The sequence below is a fragment of the Macaca fascicularis genome, chromosome 16 (assembly GCF_037993035.2).
Source record: "Macaca fascicularis isolate 582-1 chromosome 16, T2T-MFA8v1.1".
Taxonomy (NCBI): domain Eukaryota; kingdom Metazoa; phylum Chordata; class Mammalia; order Primates; family Cercopithecidae; genus Macaca; species Macaca fascicularis.
Genome location: NC_088390.1, coordinates 62,904,961 through 62,921,819, shown reverse-complemented (window position 1 = coordinate 62,921,819; position 16,859 = coordinate 62,904,961). Strand labels below are relative to the sequence as shown.

General features: G+C 48.5%; 1 protein-coding gene across 6 annotated transcripts in view; it reads left to right on the top strand.

The window, feature by feature from the left end:
• Positions 1–14,513, top strand: part of ACLY (ATP citrate lyase) — a 63,747-nt gene extending 49,234 nt beyond the window's left edge. For all 6 annotated transcript variants that reach the window (XM_074019576.1, XM_005584205.4, XM_065532378.1 and 3 more), the window contains 9 exons: positions 3,153–3,280; positions 3,874–3,967; positions 5,854–6,008; positions 7,950–8,100; positions 8,293–8,436; positions 11,412–11,525; positions 11,877–11,959; positions 12,632–12,708; positions 13,534–14,513. In XM_074019576.1, the coding sequence (XP_073875677.1) occupies positions 3,153–3,280; positions 3,874–3,967; positions 5,854–6,008; positions 7,950–8,100; positions 8,293–8,436; positions 11,412–11,525; positions 11,877–11,959; positions 12,632–12,708; positions 13,534–13,628 (1,041 nt within the window). In that variant the 3' untranslated portion in view covers positions 13,629–14,513. The remainder of the gene's footprint in view (positions 1–3,152; positions 3,281–3,873; positions 3,968–5,853; positions 6,009–7,949; positions 8,101–8,292; positions 8,437–11,411; positions 11,526–11,876; positions 11,960–12,631; positions 12,709–13,533) is intronic.
• The last annotated feature ends 2,346 nt before the right edge of the window (positions 14,514–16,859 follow it).

The window sequence follows — 16,859 nt, the reverse complement described above, 5'->3', positions numbered from 1 at the left end:
TTTGTTACTTGCTTGGTTACTGCAAAAGTCCAGCCAGGGCCCTGCTCTCATCCAGTTGGAGGAAACCAATTTATAAGCAGATTAAAGCCAGAATCAGGCTCTGAGTCTCTGCTTGGCGTAGGTAGCAACCAGCTGTCTAGAGAAGTTGAGATGGCTTCCCTGAGAAGGTGATGTTTGAACTGTAGTTTAGGGGATGAGAAGGGCTTTGCTGATGGAAAGGAGGCTGAGGAGGGAGAAGGACACAGCCTGAGCTCAGCTGGGTGGGGCTTGGTGAAATGTTTTGTGTGGGGAGAGGTGGTAGAAGGAAAGGTTTGTTCTTCATGTGTTAAAATGATAAAATGTATGTGAAAGTGCCTGGCGGCACCTGATACTGTTGAGCATAAACACTCCTTAGGCTTCTGCTATCTGCTAAGCTTCTGAGCTATCTGTCTTCTGCTGGGGGATCATACACCAGACTTCAGCCCCTGTACTTCAGCTTAGAGAACCCTCTACCACCTTGAAGGTGGCCCACGTGATCATGATGATGAAATTGAAGGAAAAGCCAGGCATGGTGGCTCATGCCTGTAATCCCAGCACTTTGGGAAGCCGAGGTGGGAGGATCACCTGAGGTTGGGAGTTCGAAACCAACCTGACCAACATGGAGAAACCTCATCTCTACTAAAAATACAGAACAAGTCGGGCATGGTGGCACATGCCTGTAATCCCAGCTACTCAGGAGGCTGAGGCAAGAGAATCACTTGAACCCGGGAGTTGGAAGTTGCAGTGAGCTGAGATCACGCCATTGTACTCCAGCCTGGGCTACAAGAGCAAAACTCCATCTCAAAAAGGAAACAACCACTCATCACCCAATTAGTTTATCAATAGTTGTTAAGCACCCTGTGAGTGTAGGGCCTTCTCTTAGTGCTGTGTCTATAAAAAGGTAAAGCCTTCAAGGCTTCCTGCAATCATGAGAATCCTTAACCCTAAAGTTTTCCTTCTGGTAAGCTATTGTCACTCTTCCTAGAATGCATGCTTTTCCCCTTCAGATTCCTGCCCACCTCAGAGTGGCAATATTTGTCCAGTTGTCAAGTGCATGTCTTCTTTGAATGAGTAATTCCACTTTTGCAGATTTACCCCATGGGTATACATGCAGAGTGTTTCAAAGTATGTGTACAAGAATACTCTGCAGTGTCATAACGGCAAAAACTGGAAACAACTTTTTTTTTTTTTTTTTTTTGAGACGGAATCTCACTCTGTCGCCCAGGCTAGAGTGCAGTGGTGCGATCTCAGCTCACTACAACCTCTGCCTCCCTGGTTCAAGTGATTCCCCTGCTTCAGCCTCCCAAGTAGCTGGGATTACAGGTGCATGCCACCATGCCCAGCTAACTTTTGTATTTTTAGTAGAGACAGGGTTTCACCATGTTGGCCAGGCTGGTCTCGAACTCCTGACTTCAGGTGATCCACCTGCCTCGGCCTCCCAAAGTGCTGGGATTACAGCCGTGAGTTACCATGCCCAGCCGATTCTCTTTCTTCTTGAGTGCTCTCCCCCAACTCCATACTCACCCAACAACCAAAAATCAATCAGCCTCCCCCATTGTTTCTCCTGGCTTGCTTCGCATTACCAGCCCCTCCACCTTTCCACCCCACCTCCACATCCCCACCGTGATCAGGACACTTCTAAGAGGGTGAGCATCTCACATTTCAGTATCTGGCCGGCACTCATCGCCCCATGGGTGGGATGGGTCCTTGAATTATTTTAGGTTTTTTTTTTTTTGAGATCGAGTCTGGCTCTGTTGCCCAGGCTGTAGTGCAGTGGTGCAATCTGGCTCACTGCAAGCTCCGCCTCCCGGGTTCATGCCATTCTGCTGTCTCAGCCTCCGGAGTAGTTGGGACTACAAGCGCCCGCCACCACACTCAGCTAATTTTTTTGTATTCTTTTAGTAGAGATGGGGTTTCACCATGTTAGCCAGGATGGTCTCGATCTCCTGACCTCGTGAGCCACTGCACCTGGCCCTTTAGTTTTGTTTTTTAAATAATTCATCTCCCTTTTAGAAATTTTGGTTTTAGTTTTGAGAAATCCAGAGTTAAAGAAACTTAACTTCCTTAAACCCAGGGTTTCTGAACATAGAATTTCTTCTTTCCCACCCATCTGCGGATGCAGATTAAATCCTACAAAGAACGCATTGGGAACCCACGCTTTAAGGTGTCTTTCAACTGTTGCTTACAGAGCAGCAGTTCCTAACCTTTTCACCTTTTTGTTCTATTTGCATGGTGAAGAGCACAGGCTGAGGCCAGGTTGCCTAGGTTCAAGTGCTACCACATACTACCTGTGTGACCTGGGATAAATCACTTTACCCATCTATGCTCCCATTTCCTTTTTTATAGGAAACGATCATAGCTACTGAGATTGAATGAGTAAAACTCTTAGAAAAGTGCCTGAACATAGTGTTATGTAAATAGGTTAGATAGTACTATGATTACCCTCTGCACCCCATCCTAAGACAAGGCTTTGCATCAGATGTCTGTGTTAATTTCCTCCATCGCTTGGTTAAAGGCACAGTCACGCTGGGCGCGCTGGCTCACGCCTGTAATCCCAGCAGCTTGGGAGGCTGAGGCTGGTGGATCACCTGAGGTTAGGAGTTCGAGACCAGCCTGGCCAACATGGTGAAACCCCATCTCTACTAAAAATACAAAAATTAGCTGGGCATGGTGGCAGGCGCCTGTAATCCCAGCTACATGGGTGGCTGAGGCAGGAGAATCGCTGGAACCCAGGAGGCAGAGGTTGCAGTGAGCTGAAATCACGCCATTGCACTCCAGCCTGGGTGACAAGAGCAAGACTTCGTCTTAAAACAAAACAAAAGATAAGGGGAAAAAAAAAAAAAAGGAAGATGATTCTGGGGTTGGGCTGCCAGTCTTTGTATCCTCACTTCCATGCACATTAGCTGTGTGACCCTGATAAAGCTTCTGAACTTCTCTGTACTTCAGTTTTCTCGTCTGTAAAATGGAAATCATCTATTGTACCTATTCAGTGACCTTGCCTGAGGCTTAAATGAAGTGATTCATGTAAAGTGTTTAGCACAGTGCCAGCCTATGACCAGTGCTGGCATTTCCCTGGGAATTTGTTGTTCACTCTTGGGGGATTAGCAGTAAAGCTACTTTCCTTTGCTTTCCAGGTCCAGTTTGGCCATGCTGGAGCTTGTGCCAACCAGGCTTCTGAAACTGCAGTAGCCAAGAACCAGGCTTTGAAGGAAGCAGGAGTGTTTGTGCCCCGGAGCTTTGATGAGCTTGGAGAGATCATCCAGTAAGTGGACCTTGGGGAGGATGGCGGCCTCCCCCTCCTTTCCAAATTCCTCCTGAGACAGCAGCCTCTCCCACACAGGGACATCCCATATTTCTGGTCCCTCTTGATGTCTAGCGCAGCTGTGTGGATGGTTCAAAATCCTCTTTCTCTTTGGCTTTCCTTTTGTTTTATTTAGTTTGTGGAAGCAGTAGGTCTAGGCTGGTGTTAAAACGTGTTGAGTTTCTGAGCCTACCTGTTTGGCTGGGAGGCGGCAGCCACAGATGAGAGCTCTGCATGAAAATGTTTAGAGAGTGTTACCTATGATCAATAAAGAGTTATTAGATACCCTCTGATCTCTTCCCATCTCTTAAACCTGTCTGGACTCCCAGCTCTTTCCTTCCTTGCCATCCAGAGACTGGGATGTGAGGTAGTAGGGAGCAGAGGGGCAGGTGCAGTCTTGGCTAGAACTTGTTTTCATTTAGTTCTCAGAATTCAGCAGGTAAGAGTAAACTAAAACCTACAGTGTTTGGGTTAGATAGAGCATTCTTGGGATGTCTTACAGAAGCCCAAAATAAGAAAATCCACGTGGATGTCTTTTTTTCCCTGCCTTCCAGGTCTGTGTACGAAGATCTTGTGGCCAATGGAGTCATTGTACCTGCCCAGGAGGTGCCGCCCCCAACCGTGCCCATGGACTACTCCTGGGCCAGGGTAGGTGCCTTGAATGTCCCTAACAGTGTGAACAAGAGAGATCTGTGGGTCTGTGGTGGTGGGTTTCTCATTGATTTGCCTCGAACTCTTGGAAACCAGGCCTTCTGTATTAGTCGGGGATCTCTTAGAGGGACAGAACTAATAGGATATATATATATAAAGGAGAGTTTATTAGGTATTAACTTACATGATCACAAGGTACCACAATAGGCTGTCTGTAAGCTGAGGAGCAAGGAGAGCCAGTCCGAGTCCCCACACTGAAGAACTTGGAGTCCAATGTTCGAGGGCAGGAAGCATCCAGCACAGGAGAAAGATGTAGTCTGGGAGCTAAGCCCATCTCTCTTTTTCTCATGTTTTTCTGGCTGCTTTATATTCGCTGGAAGCTGATTAGATTGTGCTCACCACATTAAGGGTGGATCTGCCTTCCCCAGCCCACTGACTCAAATGTTAATCTCTTTTGGCAACACCTACACAGACACACCCAGGATCAATACTTTGTATCCCTCAATTCAGTCAAGTTGACACTTTTGGAGGCCAAGGTGGGAGGATTGCTTGAGACCAGGAGTTGAAGGCTGAAGTTAGCCATGACTATGCCACTGCACTCCATCCTGGGTTACAGAGTAAGACCCTGTCTCTAATTAAAAAAAAAAAAAAAGGCCGGGCGCAGTGGCTCAAGCCTGTAATCCCAGCACTTTGGGAGGCCGAGACGGGCGGATCACGAGGTCGGGAGATCGAGACCATCCTGGCTAACACGGTGAAACCTTGTCTCTACTAAAAAGTACAAAAAACTAGCCAGACGAGGTGGCGGGCGCCTGTAGTCCCAGCTACTCGGGAGGCTGAGGCAGGAGAATGGCGTGAACCCGGGAGGCGGAGCTTGCAGTGAGCTGAGATCCGGCCACTGCACTCCAGCCTGGGCGACAGAGTGAGACTCCGTCTCAAAAAAAAAAAAAAAAAAAAAAAAAAGTGCTGGGCGCAGTGGCTCATGCCTGTAATCCCACCACTTTGGGAGGCTGGGGTGGGTGGATCACCTGAGGTCAAGAATTCGAGACCAGCCTGGCCAACATGGTGAAACCCCATCTCTACTGAAAAAAATACAAAAATTTGCCAGGCGCAGTGATGAACTCCTGTAATCCCAGCTACTCGGGAGGCTGAGGCAGGAGAATTGCTTGAACCCGGGAGGCAGAGGTTGCAGTGAGCTGAGATAACACCACTACACTCCAGCCTGGGCGACACAGCAAGACTCCATCTCAAAAAAAAAAAAAAAAAAAAATGAAGCAATGGACGGGGTCTCACGCCTGTAATCCCAGGACTTGGGGAGGCCGAGGTGGGAGAATTTGCTTGAGCCCAAGAGTTTAAGACCAGCCTGGACAACATAGCAAGACCCTGTCTCTACAAAAAAAATTTTTTAATTAGCCAGGCGTGGCAGTGCGTGCCTTGTGGCCCCAGCTACTGGGAGGCAGAGGCGGGAGGATCGTTTGAGCCTAGCTAGGAGTTTGAGGCTGAAGTGAGCTATGATCGCACCAGTGTACTCCAGCCTGGGCAACAGAGAGACCCTGGTCCCCCTCCAGAAATGAAGCAATGGATATAAGCTGCTTAGGTTATTTTCTAGCCCAGCAAATGCTCAGAGAAGGATAGAGATAGTGCTGATAGTGCTGATGCCAAGTGGTACCATGGGTCCTCCTGTTTTCTGTGTCCAAAATGATTTAATGAAAGGGCTTTTGCACTTCTTTCTTGGGAAAACTTCGTCTGAGAGTTGTTGCTTTGCTGCCAGAGTTTAAGACATTCCTGGGGCACTTTGGTTCTGAGAGTACACACAGCGGGGCAGTTCTGGAAGAATCTGTGGTGGTCACCAGGGCCCTGCTTCCCTCTGCCCCATCTCTGCCCAGGAGCTTGGTTTGATCCGCAAACCTGCCTCATTCATGACCAGCATCTGTGATGAGCGAGGACAGGAGCTCATCTACGCGGGCATGCCCATCACGGAGGTCTTCAAGGAAGAGATGGGCATTGGCGGGGTCCTCGGCCTCCTCTGGTTCCAGAAAAGGTGAGCATGGAGGGCAGAAGATGACAGGGCCCTGCAGCTCGGAGTTAATGATTTTCCCCCAACAAAGGAGTGGGAGTGGACAGGCCTGGGGAGTGTGTCCAAGGTCAATCTTTGGGGCCACGGGTCAATTGAAAGGGCAGAGGAAGGACACTTAAGCTATGAGCCACTGCACCCGGCCAAATGCAGACCTCTTGACAGCAAGATAGAGGTTAGGCAGGAGAGAACTGGAAAATGTGGTGGCCTAAGGAGTGTGGGCCTCGTGACACTGCTGAACAGATAGAGAGTACCTTATGGGCCGGGCGCAGTGGCTCACGCCTGTCATCCCAATACTTTGGGAGGCCGAGGTAGGTGGATCACCTGAGGTCAGGAGTTCAAGACCAGCCTGGCCAACATGGTGAAACCCTGTCTCTACTAAAAATACAAAAAATTAGCTGGGCATGGTGGTGCGCACCTGTAATCCCAGCTACTCAAGGAGGCTGAGGCAGGAGAATCACTTGAACCCAGGAGGTGTAGGTTGCAGTGAGCCAAGATCGCGCCATTGCACTCCAGCCTGGGCAACAAGAGCAAAAATACTCCATCTCGAAAAAAAAAGAAAAGAAAAAGAAAGTACCTTATGTTGTGTTCACCTTGCAAATTTCTTTCTCCCGTCAGCTTGAATGTTAGAAAAAATTGGTTTTCTCTGCAACTCCCAATCTTAGCCCTCCCATGGGACTGACGGCTGGGCAGGGGAGCCAGTGAGTATGTGATTCACAGAGGCCTGGCTTAAGGTGGTGCCGGGCAGAAGGCCAGGTCAATGTCTTGGGTTGTGTCATGCCCTCACCTGCAGAGAGATGGGTCTTGGTCCTGCTTTGGACCCTTCCTGGGAAAAGTTCATGGGTTATGACACCTGAGCAGGTCTCTTTCTGTCTGCTCCTGCCTCCCACCTCTCCGTACTTTGTTCCTGATTCTTAGTTGGGAGGTTGAATACTACAGGAACCAGGCATGGGGCCTCTTACACTGTGAAGGGACAGGGTTCTCACCCCCTGTCTGTCTGGCACATGGAGCATAGCCACAAATACAGGTCAAATCCTGGTGCAGGCAACTCATGCTGAAAATCACTGACCAAAGAATAGATTTAAAACTCTGGTTTCAGGCCGGGCGCGGTGGCTCAAGCCTGTAATCCCAGCACTTTGGGAGGCCGAGACGGGCGGATCACGAGGTCAGGAGATCGAGACCATCCTGGCTAACACAATGAAACCCCGTCTCCACTAAAAATACAAAAAAATTAGCCGGGCGTGGTGGCGGCGCCTGTAGTCCCAGCTACTCGGGAGGCTGAGGCAGGAGAATGGCGGGAACCCGGGAGGCGGAGCTTGCAGTGAGCCGAGATCGCGCCACTACACTCCAGCCTGGGCGACAGAGCGAGACTCCGCCTCAAAAAAATAAAAAAATAAAAAATAAAAAAAATAAAAAAATAAAACTCTGGTTTCAAACTCTATTTTACAAACAGTATTTGGGGCCGGGCATGGTGGCTCATGCCTGTATGTAATCCCAGCACTTTGGGAGGCCAAGGTGGGCAGATCACTTGAGGCCAGGAGTTCAAGACCAGCCTGGCCAACATAGCAAAATCTCGTCTCTACTAAAAATACAAAAATTAGACTGGTGTGGTGGTGCGTACCTGTAGTCCCAGCTTCTTGGGAGGCTGAGGCAGGCAAATTGCTTGAACCTAGGAGGTGGAGGTTGCAGTGAGCCAAGATTGTACTACTGCACTCCAGCCTGGGCGACAGAATGAGACTCTGTCTAAAGAAAAGAATCAGGAGGTTTTGCCTGAGAGTTGTGTGGTAGTATTAGACTTGGATTGGTAGTTACCCGTCTTGGATTTGAATGACTTGTTTAGGGAGATGGGAGAAAGTACGAGCGTGGTCTTGTCGACTCTCTCCCCGCTTTCATTCCCCCGGCTACCAGGTTGCCTAAGTACTCTTGCCAGTTCATTGAGATGTGTCTGATGGTAACAGCTGATCACGGGCCAGCCGTCTCAGGAGCCCACAACACCATCATTTGTGCGCGAGCTGGGAAAGACCTGGTCTCCAGCCTCACCTCGGGGCTGCTCACCATCGTAAGTACTGTCATCCTGGGAGGTGAACAGTGGGGACACTGGCCTCATGCTGCTTTGCCACAGCAGGGCCCTAGAAGGAGCCCCTGAGTGTAAAACCCAGTGCTCAGGCCCATTCAGGACACACTGGGTTGGTTTGCCCAGCTGAAGGAAATTCTTAAAGCTCAAGGCAACATTCACTTGTTTCTCCTGCAGGGGGATCGGTTTGGGGGTGCCTTGGATGCAGCAGCCAAGATGTTCAGTAAAGCCTTTGACAGTGGCATTATCCCCATGGAGTTTGTGAACAAGATGAAGAAGGAAGGGAAACTGATCATGGGCATTGGTCACCGAGTGAAGTCGGTGAGTTGTTACTGTCCTAAAAAAGTAGGATAGAGGCCGGGCGCAGTGGCTCACGCCTGTAATCTCAGCACTTTGGGAGGCCAAGGCGAGTGGATCACCTGAGGTCAGGAGTTGGAGACCAGCCTGACCAACATGGAGAAACCCCTTCTCTACCAAAAATACAAAAATTTAGCCGGGCATGGTGGTGCATGCCTGTAATCCCAGCTACTCAGGAGGCTGAGGTAGGAGAATCGCTTGAACCTGGGAAATGGAGGTTGTGGTGAGCCGAGATCATGCCATTGCACTCCGGCCTGGGCAGCAAGAGTGAAATTCTATCTCAAACAACAACAACAACAACAAAGTGGGATGGATCTGCCGGGTGGGTGGTGATAGGGGGCATTAATTTATTTGGGAGAATACCTAAGCTTTCTTTTTTTTTTTTTGAGACGGAGTCTCGCTCTGTCGCCCAGGCTGGAGTGCAGTGGCCAGATCTCAGCTCACTGCAAGCTCCGCCTCCCGGGTTCCCGCCATTCTCCTGCCTCAGCCTCCCGAGTAGCTGGGACCACAGGCGCCGCCACCTCGCCCGGCTAATTTTTTGTGTTTTTAGTAGAGATGGGGTTTCGCCGTGTTGGCCAGGATGGTCTCGATCTCCTGACCTTGTGATCCGCCCGTCTCAGCCTCCCAAAGTGCTGGGATTACAGGCTTGAGCCACCGCGCCCGGCCAATACCTAAGCTTTCAACTCCCAACATACAAAGCTTTGGATGTGTTGACAGATGCCAAATACAAGACAGCTATTTTTTCCATTTGATAATAACAGATTGCCCTTAACAGTTTTTCTGTCGTTCGCTTGCAGTATGGAAATAGCAGCTGAAATGAGATGGAAAATATGGTAACTTTGGTTTCCCAAATGAACCTTATGGGTAAAAGGACCAAGGTCAGGTTGAGGGGACATATTGGTCACTTTAGGCTAGTAACAGACAACTCCAAAAATCTCAGTGGCTTACCACAGCAAAGGTTTATGTCTCATTCACACTATATCCACTGAGGGTTGGCTGTGCCTGTTCTCTGCCATCTGTGCTGGAGGAACAGCCCCTGTCTGGGATGTGCTGGCCTCACGTCAGCAGGATAACAGCAATGGCAGGACCACGTGCAGGCTCTTAAAGCCTTACATGATTCCCCTTCACTCACATTTCATTGGCCACCACAAGTCAAGTGGTTATTTGTGACATCACTGGGGCAGGAAGAGTGATAGTATCAAGGCATATCCGATTGGGAGAGACCAGTGGGAAAGGACAGTAAATATTTTAAACAGTTGATATAGTCTTAACAGGGCCAGTCATCTGTATGTCCTCATAGTGTGCTGTGGTTAGAAATTGAAGAGCAAGCCGGGCGCGGTGGCTCACGCCTGTAATCCCAGCACTTTGGGAGGCCAAGGCGGGCGGATCACAAGGTCAGGAGATCGAGACCACGGTGAAACCCCGTCTCTACTAAAAATACAAAAAATTAGCCGGGCGCAGTTGTGGGCGCCTGTAGTCCCAGCTACTCGGGAGGCTGAGGCAGGAGAATGGCGTGAACCCGGGAGGCGGAGCTTGCAGTGAGCCGAGATCGCGCCACTGCACTCCAGCCTGGGCGACAGAGCGAGACTCCGTCTCAAAAAAAAAAAAAGAAATTGAAGAGCAAGAGATGAGGTCACTGGCAGCTGCTCAGGGCCATATGGGGACAGCTCCTTAGTAGATCCCTTTGCCCTGGGCTCCTTGGCTCTGTAGCTCCAAAAACCTCATGTATTTGGTCACTCCACTGGCCTAGGTGGGGAGTATTAATATGAAGGTCATGCATGTGATTCAGGACACCACCTTCTAGGCAGCCAAACATTTGGCCATCTCAGGTGAGATACCCAGAGGTTGCTTGATGAGCAAGGACCAGCTCAGAACCAAGCAGGGAAGGTGGGTGACTCTGAGGGACATTCCATCTAGGACTTGCTGAACTTTGCTCAGCCAGCCCCAGCTCCTGACCATATAACTCCTTGCCCATCTACAACACAGGGCCTTTCTAAGATAATGCTAGACCTGCACGCCACACTCACTCATTCACTCTTTGAGTTCCTCACTTTCTAGAGGATGTACTGACCCAGCTATCTCTTTGCTGAGGGCGGAAGTTGCTTCGGTATTGGGATTTGGTGTGTCCCTAGATCATCTTCCTCCCCCACTGACAGGTGGTTAATTTCATTCACGGCAGGTCTATAGTCTTTCCTAAAATTTTGGGAATACTTTGCCTCCCACACTCAACACGTGTTTGTTTAGTGTTGAACTCTGTCACAGCTTGAGTAGGCACAGAGCTGGTGGGGGTGTGGCTGGAAGCTGGAACCTAAGACTGAGTTGGAGAGTGGTTAACTTTCAGACCTCTGCTGCTCAACACTGTAGGACCTGGCCAGCTCCCTGAACATCTCAGGGCTTAGTTTCTTCTTTGTAACTTAGAAGTGAGAACCGCCGGGCGAGGTGGCTCACGCCTGTAATCCCCAGCACTTTGGGAGGCTGAGGCGGGCAGATCACAAGGTCAGGAGATTGAGACCATGGTGAAACCCCGTCTCTACTAAAAATACAAAATTTAGCCGGACGCGGTGGCGGGCATCTGTAGTCCCAGCTACTCGGGAGGCTGAGGCAGGAGAATGGCGTGAACCTGGGAGGCGGAGCTTGCAGTGAGCTGAGATCGCGCCACTGCACTCCAGCCAGGGGGACAGAGCGAGACTCCGTCTCAAAAAAAAAAAAAAGTGAGAACCTACCAAGGTTGTTTTGTGTCCCAATTGAGATATGAGAGGACTTCAAAAGCTAGCCCCATGACATTAGCACAATTGGTGCCACATGGAATTGTACACGTGGGTCAGGTTCCTGAATCGCCTCTGGGATATGTCCAGTTCTACCGACCTGTAATACAAGTATGAACAAACACATCCCAGCAGTGTGTGAGTGTTCCTCTGTAACGTTGGGTTCATTTATAGATAAACAACCCAGACATGCGAGTGCAGATCCTCAAAGATTACGTCAGGCAGCACTTTCCTGCCACTCCTCTGCTCGATTATGCACTGGAAGTAGAGAAGATTACCACCTCAAAGGTAACAAAGGAAAAACTTCCTGGTTCCCTAATGTTACGTTGGACAAATTTATTGGAGGAAATAGGAGCCAGGTTACATTTTGATTATGCAGCTAAAAGCAAACCTAGTTTTCTGGAAATGTTATTTTTGTTTCGTAACTAAATTTAACAGACATGCACTAAATGTCAGCTAGGTGTTGGGTATGTTGCTAGATGCTGGAAATTGAACTGAGTCAGACACAGTGTCAACCAGTGGGGCTGGTAGAAGTTTTTAAATGATGGTCACAATTCGTAGTAATAGTAGTAACAGTGGAAAATTATGAAGAAAAAATGAGAAATAATGATAAATGCTTTGAATGTGTTGCCTTCCCAGAAGCCAAATCTTATCCTGAACGTAGATGGTCTCATCGGAGTCGCATTCGTGGACATGCTTAGAAACTGTGGGTCCTTTACTCGGTGAGCACTGCAGCTGTTTTCTTCGTTACGTTTGTTGATTTTTGTTGTTTCCTCCAAACTATAAAAGTAATGCATACTCAGAATAGAGTATGTGAAAAATAAGGAGAGGTATAAAGAAGAAAACAAAAATTGCCTGTAATCCTACCACCCCTTTTTTTTTTTTTTTTTTTTTTTTTTGAGACAGAGTCTCGCCCTGTCGCCCAGGCTGGAGTGCAGTGGCGTGATCTCGGCTCACTGCAAGCTCCGCCTCCCGGGTTCACGCCATTCTCCTGCCTCAGCCTCCCGAGTAGCTGGGACTACAGGCGCCCACAACCGCGCCCGGCTAATTTTTTGTATTTTTAGTAGAGGCGGGGTTTCACCGTGGTCTCGATCTCCTGACCTTGTGATCCGCCCGCCTTGGCCTCCCAAAGTGCTGGGATTACAGGCGTGAGCCACCGCGCCCGGCCTAATTTTTTGTATTTTTAGTAGAGACGGGGTTTCACCGTGGTCTCGATCTCATGACCTTGTGATCCGCCCGCCTCGGCCTCCCAAAGTGCTGGGATTACAGGCGTGAACCACCGCGCCCGGCTAGAGCACCCCTTTTCTTCTTATTCCTGGGCAGTAGTAGTACTGTCTGGGGAGAAGGGCAGTCACATGAGCCTTTTAAAACTACAAGTTGATTGTGTGTTGCAGGGAGGAAGCTGATGAATACATTGACATTGGAGCCCTCAATGGCATCTTTGTGCTGGGAAGGAGTATGGGCTTCATTGGTGAGTCCATTCGTTATTGTTTTAAGTGTTTTTTTTTGTTGTTGTTGTTGTTTAAACCCCCATGGTTCAGCTATACCACTTACCCATGGGGTTGAGTTTCTTTTTTTTTTTTCTTTTTAAAATTCTCTTTGTGGTTCAGTTTCTACAGAAGAAATGTCATATCCTCATAATCATTGTTCTTAATCTTTTGTTTCTTACTTTAACTTTTCCCCTTATCTTTATCATTGTTCCTTTGTTCTTAGAAATGATTGCTAGCCCAGGAAAATAGAATTAATTTTTTTTTTTTTTTGAGACTGAGTCTTGCTTTTCGCCCAGGCTAGAGTGCAGTGGTGCGATCTCTGCTCACTGCAACCTCTGCCTCCCAGGTTCAAGCAGTTCTCCTGCAGCCTCCCAAGTAGCTGGGACTACAGACGCATGCCTACAGGTGTGTGCCACCACGCCTGGCTAATTTTTTGTATTTTTAGTAGAGACGGGGTTTCACTGTGTTAGCCAGGATGGTCTGGATCTCCCAACCTCGTGATCCGCCTGCTTTGGCCTCCCAAAGTGCTGGAATTACAGGCATGAGCCACTGCGTCCAGCCTATTTTTATTATTTTTTATTTTTTCCCTTTAAAATTTTGTTTTAATTTAAAGGAAAATAGAATCAGATCCAACAGCTCTCTTGTACAAAGTCTGCCTCATCTACCTATGGAATGGATTTGGACTAAGCTTCCCACTGCTTTCTATCTACCTTTTTTTTGTGTTAGAAAGATTTCCCTTCCTTAGCCTCTCCCTCTCACCAGGCTTATGAAGCTCTAATAAAAAAGATGTGTTTGCTTCATTTTAGGACACTATCTTGATCAGAAGAGGCTGAAGCAGGGGCTGTATCGTCATCCATGGGACGATATTTCATATGTTCTTCCGGAACACATGAGCATGTAACAAAGCCAGGAACCCTACTGCAGTAAACCGAAGACAAGAACTCCCCCCGCAAGGAAAAAGTGTACAGACAGCTGGCAGTGGAGCCTGCTTTATTTAGCAGGGGCCTGGAATGTAAATAGCCACTGGGGTATAGGCACCGAAGACCAACATCCACAAGCTAACACCCCTTCAGCCCACACAAAGAAGCTTCATATTTTTTTTTATAAGCATAGAAATAAAAACCAAGCCAATACTTGTGACTTTACTCTGCTACCTGCTATATTTATTTCATGGAAGCATCTAAGTACTGTCAGGATGGGGTTCTTCCTCATTGTAGGGCGTTAGGATGTTGCTTTCTTTTTCCATTAGTTAAACATTTTTTTCTCCCTTGGAGGAAGGGAATGAAACATTTAAGGCCTCAAGATACTATACATTTAAAGCACCCCAATGTCTTTTTTTTTTACTTCCCTTTCTTCTTCCTTATATAACATGAAGAACATTGTATTAATCTGATTTTTGAAGATCTTTTTGTATGTTATGTGTTAAGGACTTGTTTGGTATCCCACTGAAATGTTCTGTGTTGCAGACCAGAGTCTGCTTATGTCAGGGGGATGGGACCATTGCATCCTTAGCCATTGTCACAAAATATGTGGAGTAGTAACTTAATATGTAAAGCTGTAACATACATTTAAAATGGAAATGCAAAAAGCTGTGAAATGTCTTGTGTCTTATGTTCTCTGTATTTATGCAGCTGACTTGTCTGTCTGTAACTGAAGTGTGGATCCAGGGACTCCTAACTACTTTTCATCTGTAATCCACAAAGATTCTGGGCAGCTGCCACCTCAGTCTCTTCTCTGTATTATCATAGTCTGGTTTAAATAAACTATATAGTTATCAATGAAGGCATACTGCTGGCTCCTGGCATCCACATCCTTTGATCTGTATTTCTTTGTAACTATACTTTTTTCCAGACAGGGTCTCACTCTGTTGCCCCAGGGCTGAAGTACAGTGTCACCATCACAGCTCACTGCAGCCTCCATCTCCTGGGCTCAAGCAATCCTCCCACGTCAGCCTCCCAAGTAGCTAGGACTACAGGAGCGCACCACCACTCTAGGCTAACTTGTATTTTTTGTGGACTCAAGCAATCCATCCTCCTTGGCCTCCCAAAGTGCTGTTACAGGCGTGAGCCACTGTGCCTGGCCTGAACTGTACTGATACTTTCAGTATATGTGGTTTTAAAAGTGCTCATCTACCTTTTCAAAAAATAAAACACTAGCATCAAGAACCTCCAAAGCCCACTTATTTCCTCCCCTAAATCTATACCTCTCCCTGAGTGAATGGTAACCAAAGCGCTACCCAGGTACTTGGGCCAAAAGCTTGGAAACCACCCTTTACCCTCTCCAGTTGCCAAGTCTTGTTGATTGACCCTTCAACTTTCACTCTCATCTGTCCACATCTGGTCGGCTATTTCCCCTTTTGTTGCCTACACTGCATTCTCCACACAGCCACCAGTGATTTTTTTAAAACCTATTGAATTGAGCCACTCTCTTGTCTAAAATCCCCAAGTGACATTTATTTACTTATTTTTATTTTTGAGATGGAGTCTCACTCTGTCGCCAAGCTGGAGTGCAGTGGCACGATCTCGGCTCACTGCAACCTCCGACTCCCAGGTTCAAGCAATTCTCCTGCCTCAGCCTCCCGAGTAGCTGGGATTACAGGCACATGCCACCACACCCAACTAATTTTTTTTTTTTTGAGACGGAGTCTCGCTCTGTCGCCCAGGCTGGAGTGCAGTGGCATGATCTCTGCTCACTGCAAGCTCCGCCTCACGGGTCCATGCCATTCTCCTGCCTCAGCCTCCCGAGTAGCTGGGACTACAGGCGCCCGCCACCTCGCCCAGCTAGTTTTTTTTTTTTTTTTTTTGTATTTTTTAGTAGAGACAGGGTTTCACCGTGTTAGCCAGGATGGTCTTGATCTCCTGACCTTGTGATCCACCCGTCTCGGCCTCCCAAAGTGCTGGGATTACAGGCTTGAGCCACCGCGCCCGGCCCCCTAATTTTTGTATTTTTAGTAGAGATGGGGTTTCACCATATTGGTCAGGCTGGTCTCAAACTCCTGACCTCGTGCGTGATCCACCTGCCTCGCGCCTCCCAAAGTGCTGGGATCACAGGTGTGAGCCACCTCGCCCGGTTTAATTTTGAGACAGGATCTCACTCTGTCGCCCAGGCTGGAGTACAGTGGCTCGATCTCTGCTCACTGAAACCTCCGCCTCCAGGGTTCAAGCTATTCTCCCTGCCTCAACCTCCCAAGTAGCTAGGATTACAGGTGCCCACCACCACACCCGGCTAATTTTTGTATTTTTAAGTAGAGGCGGGATTTCACCACGTTGGCCAGGCTGGTCTCCAACTGCTGACCTCAAGTGATCCGCCCGCCTCGGCGTCCCAAAGCACCGGGGTTACAGGCGCCCGCCACCGTTCCCAGCTAATTTTCGAATTTTTATTAGAGACGGGATTTTGCCATGTTGTGCAGGCTAGTCTGGAACTCCTGGGCTCAGGCGGTCCGTCCACCTCCGGCTCCCAAAGTGTTGGGATTACAGGCGTCAGCCACCGCGCCCGGCCCAAAAGTAGCTTTTAAATTATCTTTTCAACAAGTATATACTGATCATTGGCCATGAACCAAAGCACTATGCAGACGCTTGGCTTCAGTATCATCTCATTGAATCCTCATTATGAGCTTACAAATTAGGCAATATTCCCGTGTTTAGAAATTAAAATAGGGGGCCGGACGCGGCGGCTCACGCCTGTAATCCCAGCACTTTGGGAGGCCAAGGCGGGCGGATCACGAGGTCAGGAGATCGAGACTATCCTGGCTAACACGGTGAAATCCCATCTCTACTAAAAATACAAAAAATTAGCCGGGCGTGGCGGCGGGCTCCCGTAGTCCCAGCTACTCGGGAGGCTGAGGCAGGAGAATGGCGTGAACGCGGGAGGCGGAGCTTGCAGTGAGCCGAGATGGCGGCACTGCACTCCAGCCTAGGAGACAGAGCAAGACTCCGTCTCAAAATAAGTAAATAAATAAATAAAAGAAAATAAATTAGGGGGCCGGGCGCGGTGGCTCACGCCTGTAATGAGGTCAAGAGATAGAGACCATCCTGACTAACACGGTGAAACCCCGTCTCTATTAAAAACACAAAAAATTAACTGGGTGTGGTGGCGGGCGCCTGTAGTTCCAGCTACTCGGGAGGTTGAGGCA